Source organism: Pseudopipra pipra, chromosome W (genome assembly GCF_036250125.1).
Source record: "Pseudopipra pipra isolate bDixPip1 chromosome W, bDixPip1.hap1, whole genome shotgun sequence".
In the NCBI taxonomy this organism is placed as follows: domain Eukaryota; kingdom Metazoa; phylum Chordata; class Aves; order Passeriformes; family Pipridae; genus Pseudopipra; species Pseudopipra pipra.
The window spans coordinates 54,576,107-54,593,410 of NC_087580.1; the positions used below are offsets into that span (position 1 = coordinate 54,576,107).

A 17,304-nucleotide genomic window follows, 5' to 3' on the forward strand; every position below is an offset into this window, starting at 1 on the left:
CCTTCCTACTGTATTTTCTCCCAGGAGGCGTGCCGCTTAGAAAAGTCTGCAATTGAAGTGCGGCTTTCAGGGAACAATGTAGAGCAAATTCTGTTGGTTCTGTGAAATGCCCTGAGAAGCTAAGGCCAGGCCTTTTGCCAGGCCCTGGTAAAAGCAGTCATTTGACTGGAGGGAGCAGCACCAAAAAGCCACAGGCACGTTTGGGGTGGACTTGATGCAGTAACAAATAACAAGAAATGGTACTTCTAGCTACCCCAGCCTCTTCTGCGACCTCGTTGCCCGCCCTCAGGGTCGCAGCACTATACAGGGCAGATCCCTCCGCGGACTCGCCCAGGTCGGATCCCTCCGCGCCCCGAGGGCGCGCAAACTCCCTGAGCCCCGCTAAGCGCCAGGTCGACGAGGGCGGACCCGCCAAGGGGGCGGGGACAAGCGAAAACGACAGACTAACCATCCAATCGAGTCGCGGGATCGGCCGGCGGCGATCCGGTGGTCCAATGGGCGCGCCGCGGAGGGCCCGGCCGAGTGGAGGAAGCGCGGGGGCGACAACGGGCGTTGTCGTTGCTGACGAGATTCTCGGGGCGCGGGCCGCCCGGTCTGGTGGCACCACTACTTTCTTCGGAAAGGTCATCGGCAAGGCGCTTCCCCGGTACCGTCAGCGACGAGGACGAGGAGGTAGCCGCGGCTTTGCTCTGTGCGCGGTTCCTCTTCCCTTCCCCCCCTCCCCCCGCGCTCGCGGGCACCCTGAGCCGAGGACTCGGGGCGCGGTGCCCGGGGGCGCGGCAGGGCGGGTGGCGGCGCTGCTGCTGCGCGTGGGTGGAGGGACGGGGGACGGACGGGGCCTCTCTGGGTTGTGGCGCTCTCTACTGCACCATCCCCAAAGCTTGTTCCGTGCCCCGCCCCCACCCCCACCCCCCCGGCTGCCGCGGCGCGTATTGGGTTGCTGGTGCTGTCCGGGCTCGCCTCGGTTCCCAGCCCCACTGTGTCGTGTGCGCGCGTAGAGAAGGGCCTCCGACGGTAACGCGCTTGGTGTCAGCCGCAGACGTTTGCCGCACGATGTCCCTTTGGCACTGCAAGTCGTGCAAAGTTTGCTGCCGAGGGATGGGGGTGGTCCTACCTCGTGTAGGATGATAGTTCTGAAAGCTTATTTTAGGCACACGCAGTCAATATCCTCGGGGATTCCGGGGGAGATGCGGGGGGTGTGTGTCTGTGTGTGTGTGTGTGTGTGTCTGTAAACAGTGAACATCTGAGCAGTGACCGTAATGAGTTGGTTCTGCATTGGAGACATGCAGGTCTCGATGTGCCTCGTAATAGCATCGAAGAGGTTTCACAGCTCTGCTGTGCTAGGCTTCGGTTCTGAACCCCCAAACTGGATTATTAAAGCAAAGAATTGCAGCTTTTTCCCGTTTTTCTTAAAAATACCCCCAAACAATATCTAGAACCTCATCATCCTGCAGGCTGCAAAAGCTTCCCAGATGTTGTTTCTGTGGGGAAGCGGGACCGTGATAACAGCATGCTTGCGGATTTCACGGGTGCTGGTGCTGGGAACTAGAGTGAGGTGCTTCGAGCAGCGTGGGGGAAAAGAATGCAGCCGTTGCCTATGCGATGTTAACTTTAAGTTAGTATCCCGTATAATTTTGTTATTAAAATGCTGAAGGTTAACAGTTAGGGACGTCTTTTGCTTTTGCAGCAATATGGTTTATGCGCAATATAGAAGACAGACTCGTACTGTGCGCTTGCAGGCTTCCTGTGATTATGCGTTTGTTCAATGCTTGAGCTCCCTGTACCGTGGGAAATGAGTGACCGCTGCTCTTCCACTTCACTAAACTCTTTGCTGATTCAGTTAAGCCATTTGCCTCCCGCCTCTGTGTGGACCACATCCAATAGAAAAAGTACTTAGGAAAACAATCAGCCCGAACTAAAACCTACTGGAGGTCGCTAATCGCAAGTAGTGGCCCGTCTCCTTGTCCCCGTGGTCTTGCATGCCAAATGGCACTTCTGGAGGGGGCTCTGTAAATACGTTGTATTTTGGGTATAGAAAGCATTGATATCGTGCAAGTAAAGTCAACGTTCCGGCTTGTGTTTGGGGTATCTGGCAATCTGCTTCTGTAGTTCAGTGGGGCAGATGGATTTCTTAAGCCATTACCTTTCTCTGAAGCCGGTTACGTTTTAACTGTTTACTCTTCCTCCAGTGCCTCGCGTTCCACGGTCTTTCACCCCAAGCTGCGACACTTTTCCTAGTCATGCCTAAGGAGCCAGTTATCGGGTTATCTGAAGCAGAAGATTCTGGGGAATCTGTAAGTACTGTGGAAGCTTTCTGTACGCTAAACTGTACCTGGAATTAGTTCCTCATTTACTAGACTCCTTCCCATCCCGTCTTTCCCTCCTGATAGGGCACAGTAGGCTACTTTGGGTGTTCTGGCGCTATAATCTTTTGCCTCTAGCTTGTAATGGAGTTGAGCTTTTTGACTAAAAGCAGTGCTCTGAAGCAATGCTCATCCCTGGGTATGTAGTTCTGGTGCAAAATGCAGTGTTGTTTTGGAGCGCACTCTGGTGCCTATTGTCATGGTTTAGAGCAAGAGTAGTAGTACTTTCAACACGGAGAAGAGGGCTTGGGGGTTTTGGCAGGTGAGGGGTGAGGAAGGGCAAAGCTGGTTGAGAGGTGCTGGATGCTTTGCTTTTAGCTATGAAAGTCAAGTTCAAAGACTTTGTAAACCCATGCAAAAGGCAGCCTAAAGTTTATTTTCCGCCAGGATTGCTTATGTTTCCTGAAGATAGAACGGGGGCTTTAACCCGGAGACCAAGTCAGCTTCTGTGGCTGTTTTGTAGTCCGTTCCTGTCTAGCTTGAAAAAAACTGCCTAGCTCTTTTTTCCCCCTACGGTGTTCCTAATCGGTCGTTGTAGCTTTACTTGGCAAACGTTGGTTGCAGGCGGGCGGACGGGCAGTAATTCGAAGCGCAAGGGTTGAATTGCTAGGAATTGGCTAGCTGCTTTCTCTGAGTGGTTCTCTGCTCTCATTCCTTCCCCTCCTGCCCTCTCTCCTCTTTGTGTGTTCCATTTTATTTTATTTTATTTATGGGTTTGTACTTCCTTCTCCAGCTTCTTGGGCGTGTAATGGTTGTTGGCGAGACGCATGCTGCTCACCTGGGCCTGACCAATGGATTCCGGATGGTTGTGGACGAAGGGCCCGAGGGTGGGCAGTCTGTGTATCGCATACATCTACGTGTTCTGGGTGACCAGCAGTCGGGCTGGCCGCCCGACTAAGATTTTTGCACCACAAGAGTTGCCACACGTGTACAAATCGCCACTGAATGGATTTCATCTGTTGCCCGTCAATCTAGCCGCTGTTGATGTGCAAGTTTTTGTGACGTGTGTCTGTGGAAGGTAATAAAAGCTTTGAGCAGCAGTTGCACAATAAAGATTTAGCATGGGGATATCATCTCCGTCTTGCGCGTCTTACTGAGGGGAAATAGTTCTGCAAGTTCAAACGGTGTCTCCTGGGAGTGCAAGTATGTGGAACGTTTCAGCCTGTTAATGGCGTTCCATAGACAGATAGTGATTTGCCCAGTCATTTGAAGCGTGACGCTGCAAGCACTTAGCAGTCTCCTGCCCCTTGTGGGAAGCAGTCTTAGCTTTTTGACAGTGTACAGGAAGCCCATGTAGACTGCTGCTAAGGGTTTAGAAGATACCATATGTGACGCTACAGACATGCCATGTAATGATGGTTTCGTCACAGTGCAATGTGTTGGAAGCATCTGACTCCCTTTGGAGGTCTTTATCAGTGGCTGTGTGATAAGGCCCCCTTGATATCTCTTTTCTGGTGAGGAGGGATATGGTAGGAGAAAACAACTGGTCTGACTGGTTGCTGTGGTGCTTCCATAGCACAGTGGAATCTCTCTTTTGTCAGTTTGGGTCAACTGTCCTGGCTCTGTCCCCTCCCAACCTCTTGCTCATCCCCAGCTTACTGGACTGTGGGAGTGGGGATGGTTGGAAAGACAGCCTTCGTGCTGTGGGAGCAGTGCTCTGCAGTAGCCGAAACACTGGTGTGTTGTCAACACCCTTCTAGCTGCAACTGCAAAGTACATCACTATGAGGGCTGCTATGGGGAAAGTTACTTCCATCCCAGTCAGACCCAAGCCAAAACTGCATCACAGGGAGACAGCAAACTTCATCTTGCTTTAACAGCTATTAAAAAAGGGAGATGGGCATGGGAAAGCAGGGTGGTCTGTTGTTGCCCTCGAACACTAGGTTATTTGCTCCTAGTTCTGAAAAAAAGTTCGCATGTGCAGGTTATTTAGAACAGGCTTGATCCAGTGGACCCTGTGGGGATCCTGTGAGTTACTCTCAGCAGGAGCTTATACCTGTGGAGCACCTTCACGGGAGGGACCACATTGTTGAAGAGTGTAAAAATACGGTAGCTCAACTGGTTAGATCATGGTGCTGATAACATTGAGGTTGTGGGTTTGATCCCTGCATGGGCCATTCACTTAAGAGTTGGACTCAATGATCCTTGTAGGTCCCTTCCAACTCAGAATAATCTGTGAAGGTGAGGGAGAATAATTCTTTCTTTCATTCCTGAGGCATCTGAGGTGCCCACTGAAAGGCTTCTTCATCTCTTCGATATCCCCAAGCGATGGGGTGAAGTTTGGTGATGCAGACATGTAGGTAAGCCAAGGACTTCACCTTTGTTTAGTTGTCCCCGGGAGGAGATGGAAATGATTTACCTGAAGGAGATGGAAACTGCACTGGTGCGGTGTTTGTTTACTGAATGGTTGAGGTAGGTGGCTGTGGGAACCAGTTAAGCCAGCAACACCTGCATTCAGTAAATTAGGATCCGAAAGGAGTGTTTTGGCCTTGACTGATGTTTTTGTTACAGTGCTGTGTTCTCAAAGCAAAAACCACTTTGAACTGTCGGCATGATAGCGTGTGTTTTTCTCTCTGCAGAGTCGTGTAGTAATAATGGGGCAGGGAATTTCCCAAGAACACAGACTTTATTTGAAGATTTTGCAACAGGTCTTGAATGTAGCAGGACATAAGGTTATGAATGAGCAATATGGATGAGCAATGAACATTTACTTTTATGCAACCACTGAGGGTAACAGAGCCTGATATAGGGACAAAGGAACAATGATGAGAATATTATATATAAATTTAGACACCTTGGAAATGCACTCTTTTAGACTTGTTGGATGACTTCTTCTGGGAGAAGGAAGATGTATTACCTGCCGTTTCTATCTGCTCTGCTGATCAGCCTATTTATATCCCCTGCTGACAGGGGCTTTAGGACTTCTGGTGAGGGGGTCTGACTTCTATCTTTAATCATGCTAATTTACCTTCCACGGTGGTTTTGTCCCCCTGTCCTTAATCATGACGCTTTTTGCGAAACGTGGCTGCTTTTGGCTGCGGCCCGCCGTGCCGGGGCCTCGCTGGGCCCGAGCGGCAACAGGGGCAGTCGGAGGAATCAGCGCTGCCCGACACTTCAACACTCCCCCCACTACCACCCCACTGCCTGGGGCCACCGTGTAGGATGCCACAGGGGTACCCCGATGGCAGGGGAACCCAAGCAGCGGTGGTGGTGGTGGCAGCGGCAGCCAGAAAAAATCAGTGCCCGGCTGCTTCCCCCCCGCGCCTCGCTGTGTGCTGCTGTGGCAGCCCCCCCTCTCTCTCCGAGCCCTCCAACATGCCAATGTGTCAGAACTAAACTTCAACTATGAAACCGAAAGAAGAGGAGGAAGGAGAGAAAGAAAGGAAGGAGAAAGAAAAAGAGAAAAAAACAAATGAGGGGAGCTTGGATGCATGAATCATCTGAAGAATGGACGCAGCATTGGAACCATTGAATCTATTTGATAATTTAAGTGCCTATAACTTTGTTCTTGGTAACTTTAAAAAGGGAAGTTATTTATACAGTGTGTTTTGTGCTTTAAACCAACTAACACCTAGTCCTAGGTACATGAGTACAATTAGATGCCCTCACACACATGCCATAGTCGAGATTTAAAGAAAAAGGTTAAGAATAATACTAAAATTGATGAAGAAAAAAAAAGTTAGAACTTCAGATTGATTGATTGATTTATGCCTGTGTCAGGGACCTGAGTCGTGTCTGAGACCCTGCCATAGCTGGTCCGTGGTTGTGCTCATCAATGTGGCATGGGAAAATATTGTATGGTTTCACCGTTGGGAACTTAACTTTTGGAAAAGAAACAACAGAGCCATTGTTGGCACAGAGTTGGTATCATAAGCCATTGTGGTCTCACTTCGCGCGCTGGCCACGCGTGAACCGATGTCACAATTTGAAAATTCCACTCATGTGAGGGGGATATAGGAGGTGGTTCTGGATTGGACGAGGGGCGGGGAGAGGACAATATGCACACTGCTTTGATCCAGGAGACGCCCTGAAGGTGCATTGCCTGCCTGCCCCTCCTGCCGAGTACCGTGCTCCTCCTGCTCAGTGGCTTTACAGAAATTCAGAGGTCGGTATGTATTAATTGCTATTGCAAGTAATAGGATAAAGCTGCTTTGCTTACACCCTTTGTGTCTCAGTGTTTGTGATTTTGGGAATCCTCACGAACCTAGAACAATGCCAGATTATTTGTTGTCTTGAAATATGTACATGGAGGTTGTTTTGATATGTTTCTTCCTTGAAAATACAACTGATAGAAAACAATGTAACAAAGAAAAAAAAAGAGAAAAAGGAAAAAAAAAAGAAAAAAGGAGGAAGAGAAAAAAACAAAAGAAAAAATAGAGAAAAAAGAAAAAATAGAGAAAAAAGAAAAAACAGAGAAAAAAAAGAACAAAACAAAAACCTTAACTATCCAAGGTGCAAGAAATGTGTGCTCTGTATTAAATACCATACTTTTAAAACAAAAAAAGGGGAATATGACACCCCAAGTAGATAAAGCTGTATTTACCCTTAAGTTTTTGAATTTAGATCAATAAGTATTGTACAAAACCCCACAAGAAGATACCTAATGACAAGGTCCTATCGAATTGTTACTATGGGGAAGGGGGTATGCTTGTGTTTTGTCTCCCACAGGACCCTGCTGGCTTCCAGCACGTTTGATGAAACCTTATCATGAGTGGACCCGAGACACAGTCCGATTCCACAGATACAGAGGCTGTCCCTCAAGAATCTCAGAAGGAGACCGATGAATGCTGAACTGCATAAGGCCTACCCGAATGTCACATGGAAGAAAATATTCTAGGGATAATTCATTGTGTCTACTCACTTGCATAATGACTCAGTCATGGTGTGTACCTCTCGCTCATATGCCTTGTTGGCCGCACCTGATGTTGTGATTAGTGTTACTAACAATACCTTTAACATCACTGTAAGTAATCCTTACTATTTTAGTTGTATCACAAATCAAACTGTATCCACTCTCAATTTATCTTTAATAATTCCCATGCACAGAAGAGCCGAACTGTGCCTCCCAGTGAACCTAACTAGAAGCTGGGAGGATGATGCAGTATACAGTAAATTAATGAAACTGTTAACACAATCAAGAAATCATAAGTGGATGGCTAATTGCTTTTATCATCTCTGCAGCAATCATGGCAGCTACCGCAGCCATGGCTACTGCTGCATTGGCCCATTCAGTGCAGGCCATGCATACAGTGGCCAGTGTATTGGGTAATATGTCAGCATCAATAGCAGATTTTTTAATAATTTGTCTGTTTTTAATATTTTAAGTCCTCTGGAAGCACATCGGACAAGCCCGAAGACAAGAAGCCCGGATCGTGACCCTCTTCGCAGTGAACCCTGTGTGTCAAAACAAAAAGGGGGAGATGTGGGAACCAGTTAAGCTGGCAGCATCTGCATTCAGTAAATTAGGATCCGAAAGGAGTGTTTTGGCCTTGATTGATGTTTTTGTTCAAGAGAGTACTGTGTTCTCAAAGCAAAAACCACTTTGAACCGTTGGCAGGATAGTGTGTGTTTTTCTCTCATGGCTGAACACAGCCACCACATGATGCGAGGTGAATGTGTGGGATCAAGCCACTGGTTTAGGACGATCCTGGGAATTCCAGTTAACTAAAAGAAAAACACCACGTGCTGTTTACACAGGAACCCTAATAAAAGGGGAACGCTGGAAAGATCAGCGGACAAGTCCCGAAATCGAACTCTGTGTGGTGTGCAGCCTCATTTCTTTCAGCACCCATATTCGCCATAGGTGATGTCTATTGTTCTGCCTGTGTATACTCACTAAGGTACCTAGAATGCATTCCTGCTTCGATGGGGGTGGGGGAATTTTGTAGAAGCTAGGTATGGCTTATACATTCCAAGAGATGGGGGATTACCATAGGGGCATGGTAAAAGGGTTTTTTCTGCCTTTCAGGACTCAACCCCTCAACAGCACTGGCAGGGGGATGGGCCCCGCTAGGTGAGCAACCACCTCTTCTCAGCCTGCAAAAGTCCCCTGGCGATCCTAGAATGCATAAATCATTAACCATTTCAGTCTCTGACACCACCCTGTGATTTATGCATTCAATAATTTCTCTTCTTTCGTTATTCACTATGAATCTTCTTTGTGGGCGGTGCCTTTCATATATTTTTTTCCCAATGCAATGCAATTTCCAAAAACCCTTCGGTAAAATAGTAGGCATATGGGACATAACAGGATCTGAATAGCTAAAGTCAAATTTCCTATTATTAACAAAGTTACAAACATTAGGATTTAATACTGACACAAACCTAATTTTCATTAGCAACTGTCCTCACCCCGTGAGTAATCGGGGTCTCCTTTAATGGGTAGTGGGTGTGAGGGATTCTACAATACTGTGTCTATTAGAGGGGCCAATGTGTCTTGAAATTAGACATGAAATTACACATCAGTTCTTATGCAAATACATTGAGTTACTTGGGAGCTGGTAAAAGGCTTTCTTGTATTCTCTTCGGGTGACACTTTGTTTTGTCCAGGTTTAGTTTCACTTAATATTTTTGAGAAATTTAGCCAAATTATCATAAATTTGATGCCTTCCAAGGCAGAAGGTTAATGCATGTAATACATATTTGTATTATTCTGATGCCTAAAAGACCGAGTAAAAAACACTCCAGGCCCAATTAGGTAGGAGATAAGATAAGAAAGCGGAAGTTTTAATGAGCCTCCAGGCGCCAGGAATACAAAACCATCGCGCGCCCGCTTTCAACCCAGGTGCTACAATTTTATAATGATGTCCATCCAATCCCCGCTCATCCACCCCCCAGTTCTGCCCCGTTCCACCCCTCCACACACCCCTTCGGGAACTGAGTCTGGGGGAGTTTGGGACCCCTCTTTCGTCATCTTCCTCTTCATCACAGCACGTACAGTCCTTGGAGGCCCTCCAAAGTCCTGGGTTTGAAGGTCGCTTTGCCTGTGTGATATCTTGTTGTCCAGGCCAGGGTGCAGATGTTCTTAAACAGAATGAAGGACTACCTTGATGGAAGTCTAAACAAGCTAACAGAATTAACGGAATTTTGAGGGAGTGATATGGAATGGGGTAACAGTGTTGGGAAAATGTGTAAACTACTGTGCTAAAGGGTGAGGGATATAATACAGGTACTTTAAAATCTACATTCACTACATAACTACTTCTAAAGTCTATAAAAATTTAAAAAATCAAAAACTCTAAGGCAACATTCCAAATATGCATAAATTCTTGTACTAACTCCCAGGCTAAATTTGGCTGAGTTCCTTGATTCTCAATCGATTGAGACAGAATTATACATACATAAGATAAAAAGTAAAAGCTTTTCCCAAGCCATTTTTTTCAATAAAAAGACAAAATAAATTTGGCAAAAATTAAACTAGCAATACATAAAATGGCTTGTCTTATACAATCTTACCAATGAGTTGCTCATGATAAAACACAAACAAATTAACAATTATTGATGAACTGATAATACAAGCAATTTTGGGAGTAGAAGAGACAAACACCTTAAAACAATGTTTGTGGTAAATTTTCACATATTGCAAAACTACTGATACCACAATACGTACAGATATGTATATCACAAAACTATTAAGACAAAAACACATGCAAATGATCAGTGAGGCAAAGAACAGTATAACTCTCCAGTCCTGTTGCCACTTTGTTTTCTCATGGGATACTTGTAAACTGATAACAGAAGCAATTGTGGGGGCAGTTATCTTTTCTGCCCATTGCAGCAATTGAAAGCTTTATCGGTCTCACGCAGTTTGATCTCATCTGCTGGCAGGTTCCTGCTAAAAGAGGAAATCTGGCCCACTATGGACCAATTATTAAAAAGAAGGAACTATCTATTTATCCAGCTCCTTATCTGGCATGATGCCACTAGAGCAGTTTTATCAGTTACCTTGACTGAACGCCCGGTGTCCACTGAGATTCTGCCCAACCCCCCCTCCAGAGGGAAAAGGAGGAGGGAAGGGGGGAAAGAAGAGGAAAAAAAAACTTGCAGAACCGAGACTGCTGAGAAAGGCGGTTTTATATTTACACAGAGAGGGAAAAAAAAGAGAACTATAAGCGCTATACACTCAGGGAAAACTGACAGTAATGACTACTTCCCCGTGAAAGGTGTTTTCCTCCTCTGAATAACATCTGTCTATCCCGTGCAACTGTCCCGGAAGAGAAGAGAAGAGAAGAGAAGAGAAGAGAAGAGAAGAGAAGAGAAGAGAAGAGAAGAGAAGAGAAGAGAAGAGAAGAGAAGAGAAGAGAAGAGAAGAGAAGAGAAGAGAAGAGAAGAGAAGAGAAGAGAAGAGAAGAGAAGAGAAGAGAAGAGAAGGAGTTGTTTTCTTCTCTTTATATCTGAGCTGATGTAACATGGTATGGAATACCTTATTGGTAAAATATACATCAGGTGACCTATCCTAGTTCCGTTTCACTCCCAGGGAGGATTACAAACCCACTACAATCTCCACCCCTTATTCCATACCAATTTACATCACACTCATATCCCATATTCGCCTATATCCCATGCTTGTCTTCTACTTGTGATAAACAAAGTCTCAAGTTTCTCTAAGTTTTTGAATAAGAGTTTATTATATGGTAAAAGCAAGCAGCCGGCTGGATGACAGAAACGGGGACCAGTTTCCCAAATCTGCACGCCTACTACAGAGTATATTTAGTATTTATCTTAGCTACTTCATGCATATTAATTATATCATATACATATACATTCTACAGGTTTTTGCTAAGTATTTAATAGATGGGTTTTCTTACAGCTAAAGCTAAAAGGGTTATCTCTACAACTGGTCATAATTCATGCATTCTTGGACGAACAGGTGCCTAAAGATTTGAAGTTCTACCATATTTTATTCTTAGGATAGTAGGGAGGTTTTAGGGCTTCTTGACGTTGTAAGAGTCTGTTTTATTTCTTTATGGGGGTGTAATTAAGTTTTACAATCCGTTTGTTTTTTTTTTATGTAATCACCTATTTGTTTCACGAATCACAATTATTTATTTATCACAATTCCCTCCTTTTTTTTTATTAACTTATTGATTCGCGATTTCTGATTTTTATAATATTAATTTTGTATATTTTGTCTTAGTTATTGTGTACAGTAATAGAGTCAAAAGTTTCAAAAATGTCTTTAAGTTTCTATTCGTCGGTTTATGTCTTAATTTTATTTTAAATTTTCTGTTGACGATGTTGTCTACGCAGATCTTGGCATTTTCTTGACTTTGGTGTAATGTATTTAAGTTGCTTTTTTTTTAATTTTGATTGCAGTTTGTGTAATTAGCAGCACTTGATATAGATTTTTCACTTTGACTCCAGGGCTTCACCTGTAAAAGATCTTACATATATATAATCTCAAGGTATAACATTATGAATTGGCCTCTCGAGGTTACAAGCTTGTTTCGAGAATTAGCTCTTTAACATTTTTAAGTTGTTTTTTATAAATGTACAATGTAATTTTTAACAGTACTTTTATCATATTTCTGGCTAGATTAGTTTGACAAGGATACGCCTCAGGTACCCCTGAAAAAGTGTCAGTGAGACCAAGCAAATATCTATACCCCTCTTTTTCTGGGTAGTTCTAAAAATCGATTTGCCATTCTTGTCTTGGATAATTATTTTTTTTTTCTATTTGTCTTAGTTGAATTTTGCTATGCGTCTCCTATCTCACACTGGTATAGACATTTCGTGTTACTATATTTTGACTTAGATATTTGTATAGAGCTTCTGCTCCTAATATGTTTTCTTGTGTTCTGTTATGATAAGTGCTCATAAAATAGAAGAGGAGGTGAGGGGCAGACTGCGTGGCTGGCTCCCTGGGTGCAGACAGGCATTTTGGGGAGGGGGACCGGAGGTCTAGTTTCCTTTTTTGGCTGTTCATCCTGGTGAGCTCGACTCCTCATTCCTGCTGGCTTCGACCTGCCTGACTGTCCCGCTCCCCGGAGCTGCTGTGCCTCATTGGAGAGTTTGCTTGCCCACGGGAGAGGAGGGGGAGTTTTTCTGAGACACCACCACCTGAGACTGCAGTGAGTCCCCGCCACTTGAGACAACGGTGAGTTCCCGTGGGAGTGTACTGCCTGCCTTCCTTTTCGTCCCCACAGAGGCGAGGACCCCCCCATCTCCTTCTCGGCTTCCCCACGCGGTCCGGGACCGCTCTCTCCAGCCCCCTCTTCCCGCGGGTGACTGCCGGAGCCCACAGCGCCCCCTGCCGACCACGACCAGGCACTGCAGGTCCTACACCTTCCAGCGATCCCACAGTGGCCCCTGCCGACCACGACCAGGTACTGCAGGTCCTACACCTTCCAGCGGTCCCACAGCGCCCCCTGCAGGCCACAACAGGGCGTTGCAGACCCTGCACCTTCCAGCAATCCAACAGCGCCCCCTGCAGACCACAATTAGGACTGTGCTAAAGGACAGAGAAGTATTCATTTAGACTTGTTGTTGTTGTTGTTGTTGGTTTTGTTACTGTTTTTGCCAACATACATATATCTTTTAATAAAGGGTTGTTATTTCTTCTGTTTTTTCCACATTTTCCTCGAGTAAAGCCCCTTAATTTGACATTACAATTGCAGAGAGAGAGGAGTTTGGTCTACCTCATAACTCATCCTCTTTAGCAAACAGTCCAGTCTCATCAGACTGAGACACACCCTTTTTTTTTTTTTTTTGGTGAACTTTTCAATGCATAATAGCAACTTTTCTGGCAATTGAAGTGTTATAATCTCTGTTTTTCGAGTTAAGGTATTGACAGGGAGGGCTCTTGCCTTTATTACTTCATTTATCATGGTTATTGCATGTCTAGCTTTACGTCCTCTTTTCTAGACGAAATTTTTTCTGTGAACCAGAAGTTTTTTGCATCTTTCAGGGGTTCTTCTTTCAGGTCTGGTCAACTGCAGTATGTTGCTCTTATTGTCTCTAAGCAGTCATGTGCAACTGTATTTTTGGTGGCTTCTTGAAGAAAAAGCTGGATTGACAATATTAGTGATTATTTTGTTCAATCAGTATGGCTTGGTATTTCAGAAAGCGCTGAGGTGAAAGGCAATTATTTAAATCAAGAGCTGGAACCCTCATCAGTTCTGTTTTAGCTTATGAAAAGCTTTATCAGTTTCTTTACTCCAAGTGAGTATGTTGGACTCACCTTTATGAGTTAACACAGGGGCTTTACCACAAGTCCATAGCTGTAGATCTATAAATGACATCATTCGATCATTCTGAGTAATGTTTGGAGCTCTTCCTTTGTCTGTGGCTGGGGAGTCTGGCAGATAGCTTTTTTCTTTGCTGTTTCTAGGGTTCGTTGTCTTGCAGCGATTTTGTAATCGAGGTTGTCATGGTTTGAGATAGCCCCAAAATCCAATTCCCTAGCTCCATCCCCCCTCCCACATCTCAACCTAATGTGAGATGGGTTTTTTCCAGACAAAACACGCCAGACTCAAAGTGGGGGAAAGGGAAATATATTACAATGACTGTACAAATAAATATAAACATCACATTATACACATGATCACAAACTATCTCTACCATGACATATAGTATTTACAATGGACCAGATCTCTTCTCTCCTCCAAATAAAAGTCCAGGAGGGAAAGAAGGACAGATCCCTTCCAGTCCTTAAGCAGCAGCTCCTCTGAAGCAGCAGTCTGTCTGTCTTCTCCACATGTAGCAGCTGATAGCTGGCTTTCTGCCAGCACTCAACGAGGGAGGTATCCAACTTCCCTCGGCCCCATCGCCTCAACCGAGGGGTCTTCCGTGGGCTTCGTAACCCCAGACAAGGTCGTATCACCACGTCATATCACGAAGACACAGGGGAGTCTTCGTGACGGTCTGGTATCTTCAGGAGACTCAAGCTCCTTGCTTGCAGGGCCTCTGTGCCCTGTCTCTCCGGCTGCCACCGTGGCAGCAGTGCAAGGGGGGGAAGCCAAGGTCAACTCCCCCTGCATTCCATCTGGCCGTCCTGGTCCAGCTCCGGGACGCCCTGAGCTTCTCAGCTCCTCTCTCTCTCTCATGCTGCATACTCCAAGGCTCCTCTAAAATAGGAGTCCATGTCCCTCTTCTCCAAGAGGGTCTCCAAGGGAGTTTTGGGGGATCTGGTACAGTCTCTTACCCCAAACTCTGTCTCTCTGCTGCTCTCTTCTTCTCCTCCCTTTCCAGGAGTCTTCTCTCCGGTGCTGCATGTTGTTTCTGCTGCTTCTTCAGTTCAGGTCTTATCTCTGGCTCTCTGCCACCGTTTCTCTGGTCAGTCCCGGCTGCTGTTCTGTGCCCATGGAGAAAACATTCTCCTGGCATAACTACAGGCACCTAGCCCAGCTTTATGCTGTTCCAGGTCCCTGCAGCCCCCCAGCCGGGGCTGGGAGGGCCCAGAGGGCCGGAGGGGCTCAGAGCCCCTACCTCGTGGCTCACAACATGGCCACCACTCCACAACAACCCAAACTACAACTCTTCTCTTCCGGTCTGGTTGTGATATGTTTACATTTCTGCAGGAGCGCCCATTGGGCAGAACTTCAAAACTTCAGGGGTTTCCACCCCTTGGGGTCTACCACTTTTCTCAGCCTCTGGGGGAAAAACAAGGTCCAAACCACAACAGAGGTAGGAGACTTGTTGTATAGCAACTTGAGCTTTCTGTGGAGAGACTCAGTACTCAATTAATCTGAGACAGTTTAGTATGTTAACAGTTCATTCAATACATATTATTGTGGATTTTCTTTCTCGTGCGAGGATTTTCTCATTTAAAAGCGAATAGCGATTAACTTTCAGGGCTCCAGGGCAGGCAGAAGAAGGCATCTTTTAGATCCAGGACAGTAAACTATTTTAGCTCTGGTGTTAATTTAGTCAGCAGTGTATATGGATTTGCTACTATGGGGTGCAAGCCTTTAGTTATCTTATTTATTGCTCTAAGATCTTGCACTATCTTATACTTCCCATCAGGTTTCTTTACTGGTAAGATGGGAGTATTATATTTTGATTTATATTTTTTAATAACTCATGTTTAATAAATTTTTCTATATTGTGCTGAATCCTTTCCTAATTCTCTATTTTTAGGGGATATTGTTTAATCTTTATTGGCTGTGCCCTTAATTTAACTTTTACTTCAATTGACAATGTTATTTTTGCTCTTGTTGGAGTTTCTGAAGCTCATACTTTGATCCGTTACTTCTTCATGTATGCTGCTTGAACTTTGAGTCTCTATTAGGGCAAGATTTAAAATCTCAATCAATTGCTCCTTTTTACTTTGAATTTTATTTTGTTCTGTTCAAATTTAATTTCAGCTTTCAATGGCTCTTGTAAGTCTCTTCCCAGTAAACAAACTGGTGAGTTTGGCATGTATAAGAATCTGTGGATTTCAAATTGCTTTTCTAATTTGTATTTTAAAGGTTTCAAGAAATGAGCTTTTTCTGTTTGACCCGTGGCTCCCCTTATCAATACAAAACTTACAGCAGTGGGTACTAAAGTTTGATTAATACCTAAAATGCAGCTCTTGTATTTATTAGAATTATGCTTCCTGATTTTTGTTCTTTTAGTCTTTTTGTATTGGGGATCTTGGGGCTATTTATAGCCTTTTAAGACTTAGCACAGCCCCCTTAGGATTCGATCTAGCCCCCCCTTCCCCCCTGGGTACAAAGGAGTTAATAAATTCTCTCCCTGCTCCCCTTTCCCCAGGATAGCTGTAGTAATCAGGAAGTATAAAAGGTTGTTAAACTTTTAGGACAGAATATTTACAAATCAGAAGATAACAAAAGACAAATATAATAGTCATGGTATTATCCAGTGTTTTGATAGTATTATTCAAAATTTCAGTCCGATTTTGTATATGCATCACTTTTTGGAGATTGGTATTTGTTCATTTTCGCACAAAAATCTTTTTCATCCATACCACCTCCAATCCGAGTTTTGGTGTCTTTGCTTGGTTACCAGGTCTGTCTGCTGAAATGAACTTTTTATAAATAGTTAATTTTCAATATATTGCTAACCCATATCGAGAGTAAAGCAGTGGTTCCCCTTCTTATTTTACCACAGCCTCCCCTTTCTTGTGTTAGCTTGTTTAATGGGTGAGGGGAGGGGTCACAGGAGCTGCTCATCCAGGGGAGAGTAGGTTGCTCTCAGTAACCGAAATAACTGTCTTGCCAATCACTGTAAAAGCAGTGACTCCCCTCCTCCCCTGTTTCAAAAACATGATTTTCAACACAGAATATTCATTAAAACTATTTTCATGTACATTTCCCAAGGCAACGAACAATCTGGCATTTTGTCAGGTTTGTGAGGATCTCTAAAAGTGCCAAACTTGAGACACAGGTAAGCAAAATAATCACTTTATCACTTTATTTATCACTTTATTTATCACTTGTGAACACATACCAGCTCTTCTAAAATCAAATTTTTAACAGTAAAAACTTCACAATGCTTTCTTCTACTACATTGACAAACACAACCACAGACCCACTGCAGCAGGGCTTCCAACACAGCATAAATTAATCACTTTCTCTCTTCTTCCTCCTCTCTCTTTATCACTGTTCAAAACCTTCTCCAAATTTAACTGCAAATATGGGTGAAGACATTCAACTGCATACATATACATACTTTTAGGGCCTGGTGTTTGTTGTTCTAAAGGACAAAATATATTACAGAAATAACTTTCCTCTTCTCAAGTCACCAAAATTAAAGTTATAGACTCCCTCGTCCTGCTCCTGCAGGACACCGCTTCAGTTTCCCCCCTTTCCCCCTCCTCCCACTCGGGGAAGACAGAGAAAAAGCAGTCAAGAGCCAAAGCTGGCACTTCATTCCGCGGTGCCTCCAGGGTGTGTCGGGAGGGGACGCCGACTCTGCGATGGCACACAGTGCCCCCAGCTCGTGTGCCAGGGCAAGGTAGATGACAGCACGGGCAGGACGCTGTCAGCCAGGCTGAGGAG

The 17,304-nt window shown here is 44.8% G+C and overlaps 1 protein-coding gene across 1 annotated transcript in view; it reads left to right on the forward strand.

The window, feature by feature from the left end:
- Positions 1-520: 520 nt before the first annotated feature.
- LOC135405172 (adenosine 5'-monophosphoramidase HINT1-like) overlaps positions 521-17,304 on the forward strand; it is a 70,567-nt gene continuing 53,783 nt past the window's right edge. Inside the window, exons 1-2 of the mRNA XM_064639872.1 lie at positions 521-672; positions 2,190-2,294. Of these exons, the coding sequence (XP_064495942.1) occupies positions 2,241-2,294 (54 nt within the window). The 5' untranslated portion in view covers positions 521-672; positions 2,190-2,240. The remainder of the gene's footprint in view (positions 673-2,189; positions 2,295-17,304) is intronic.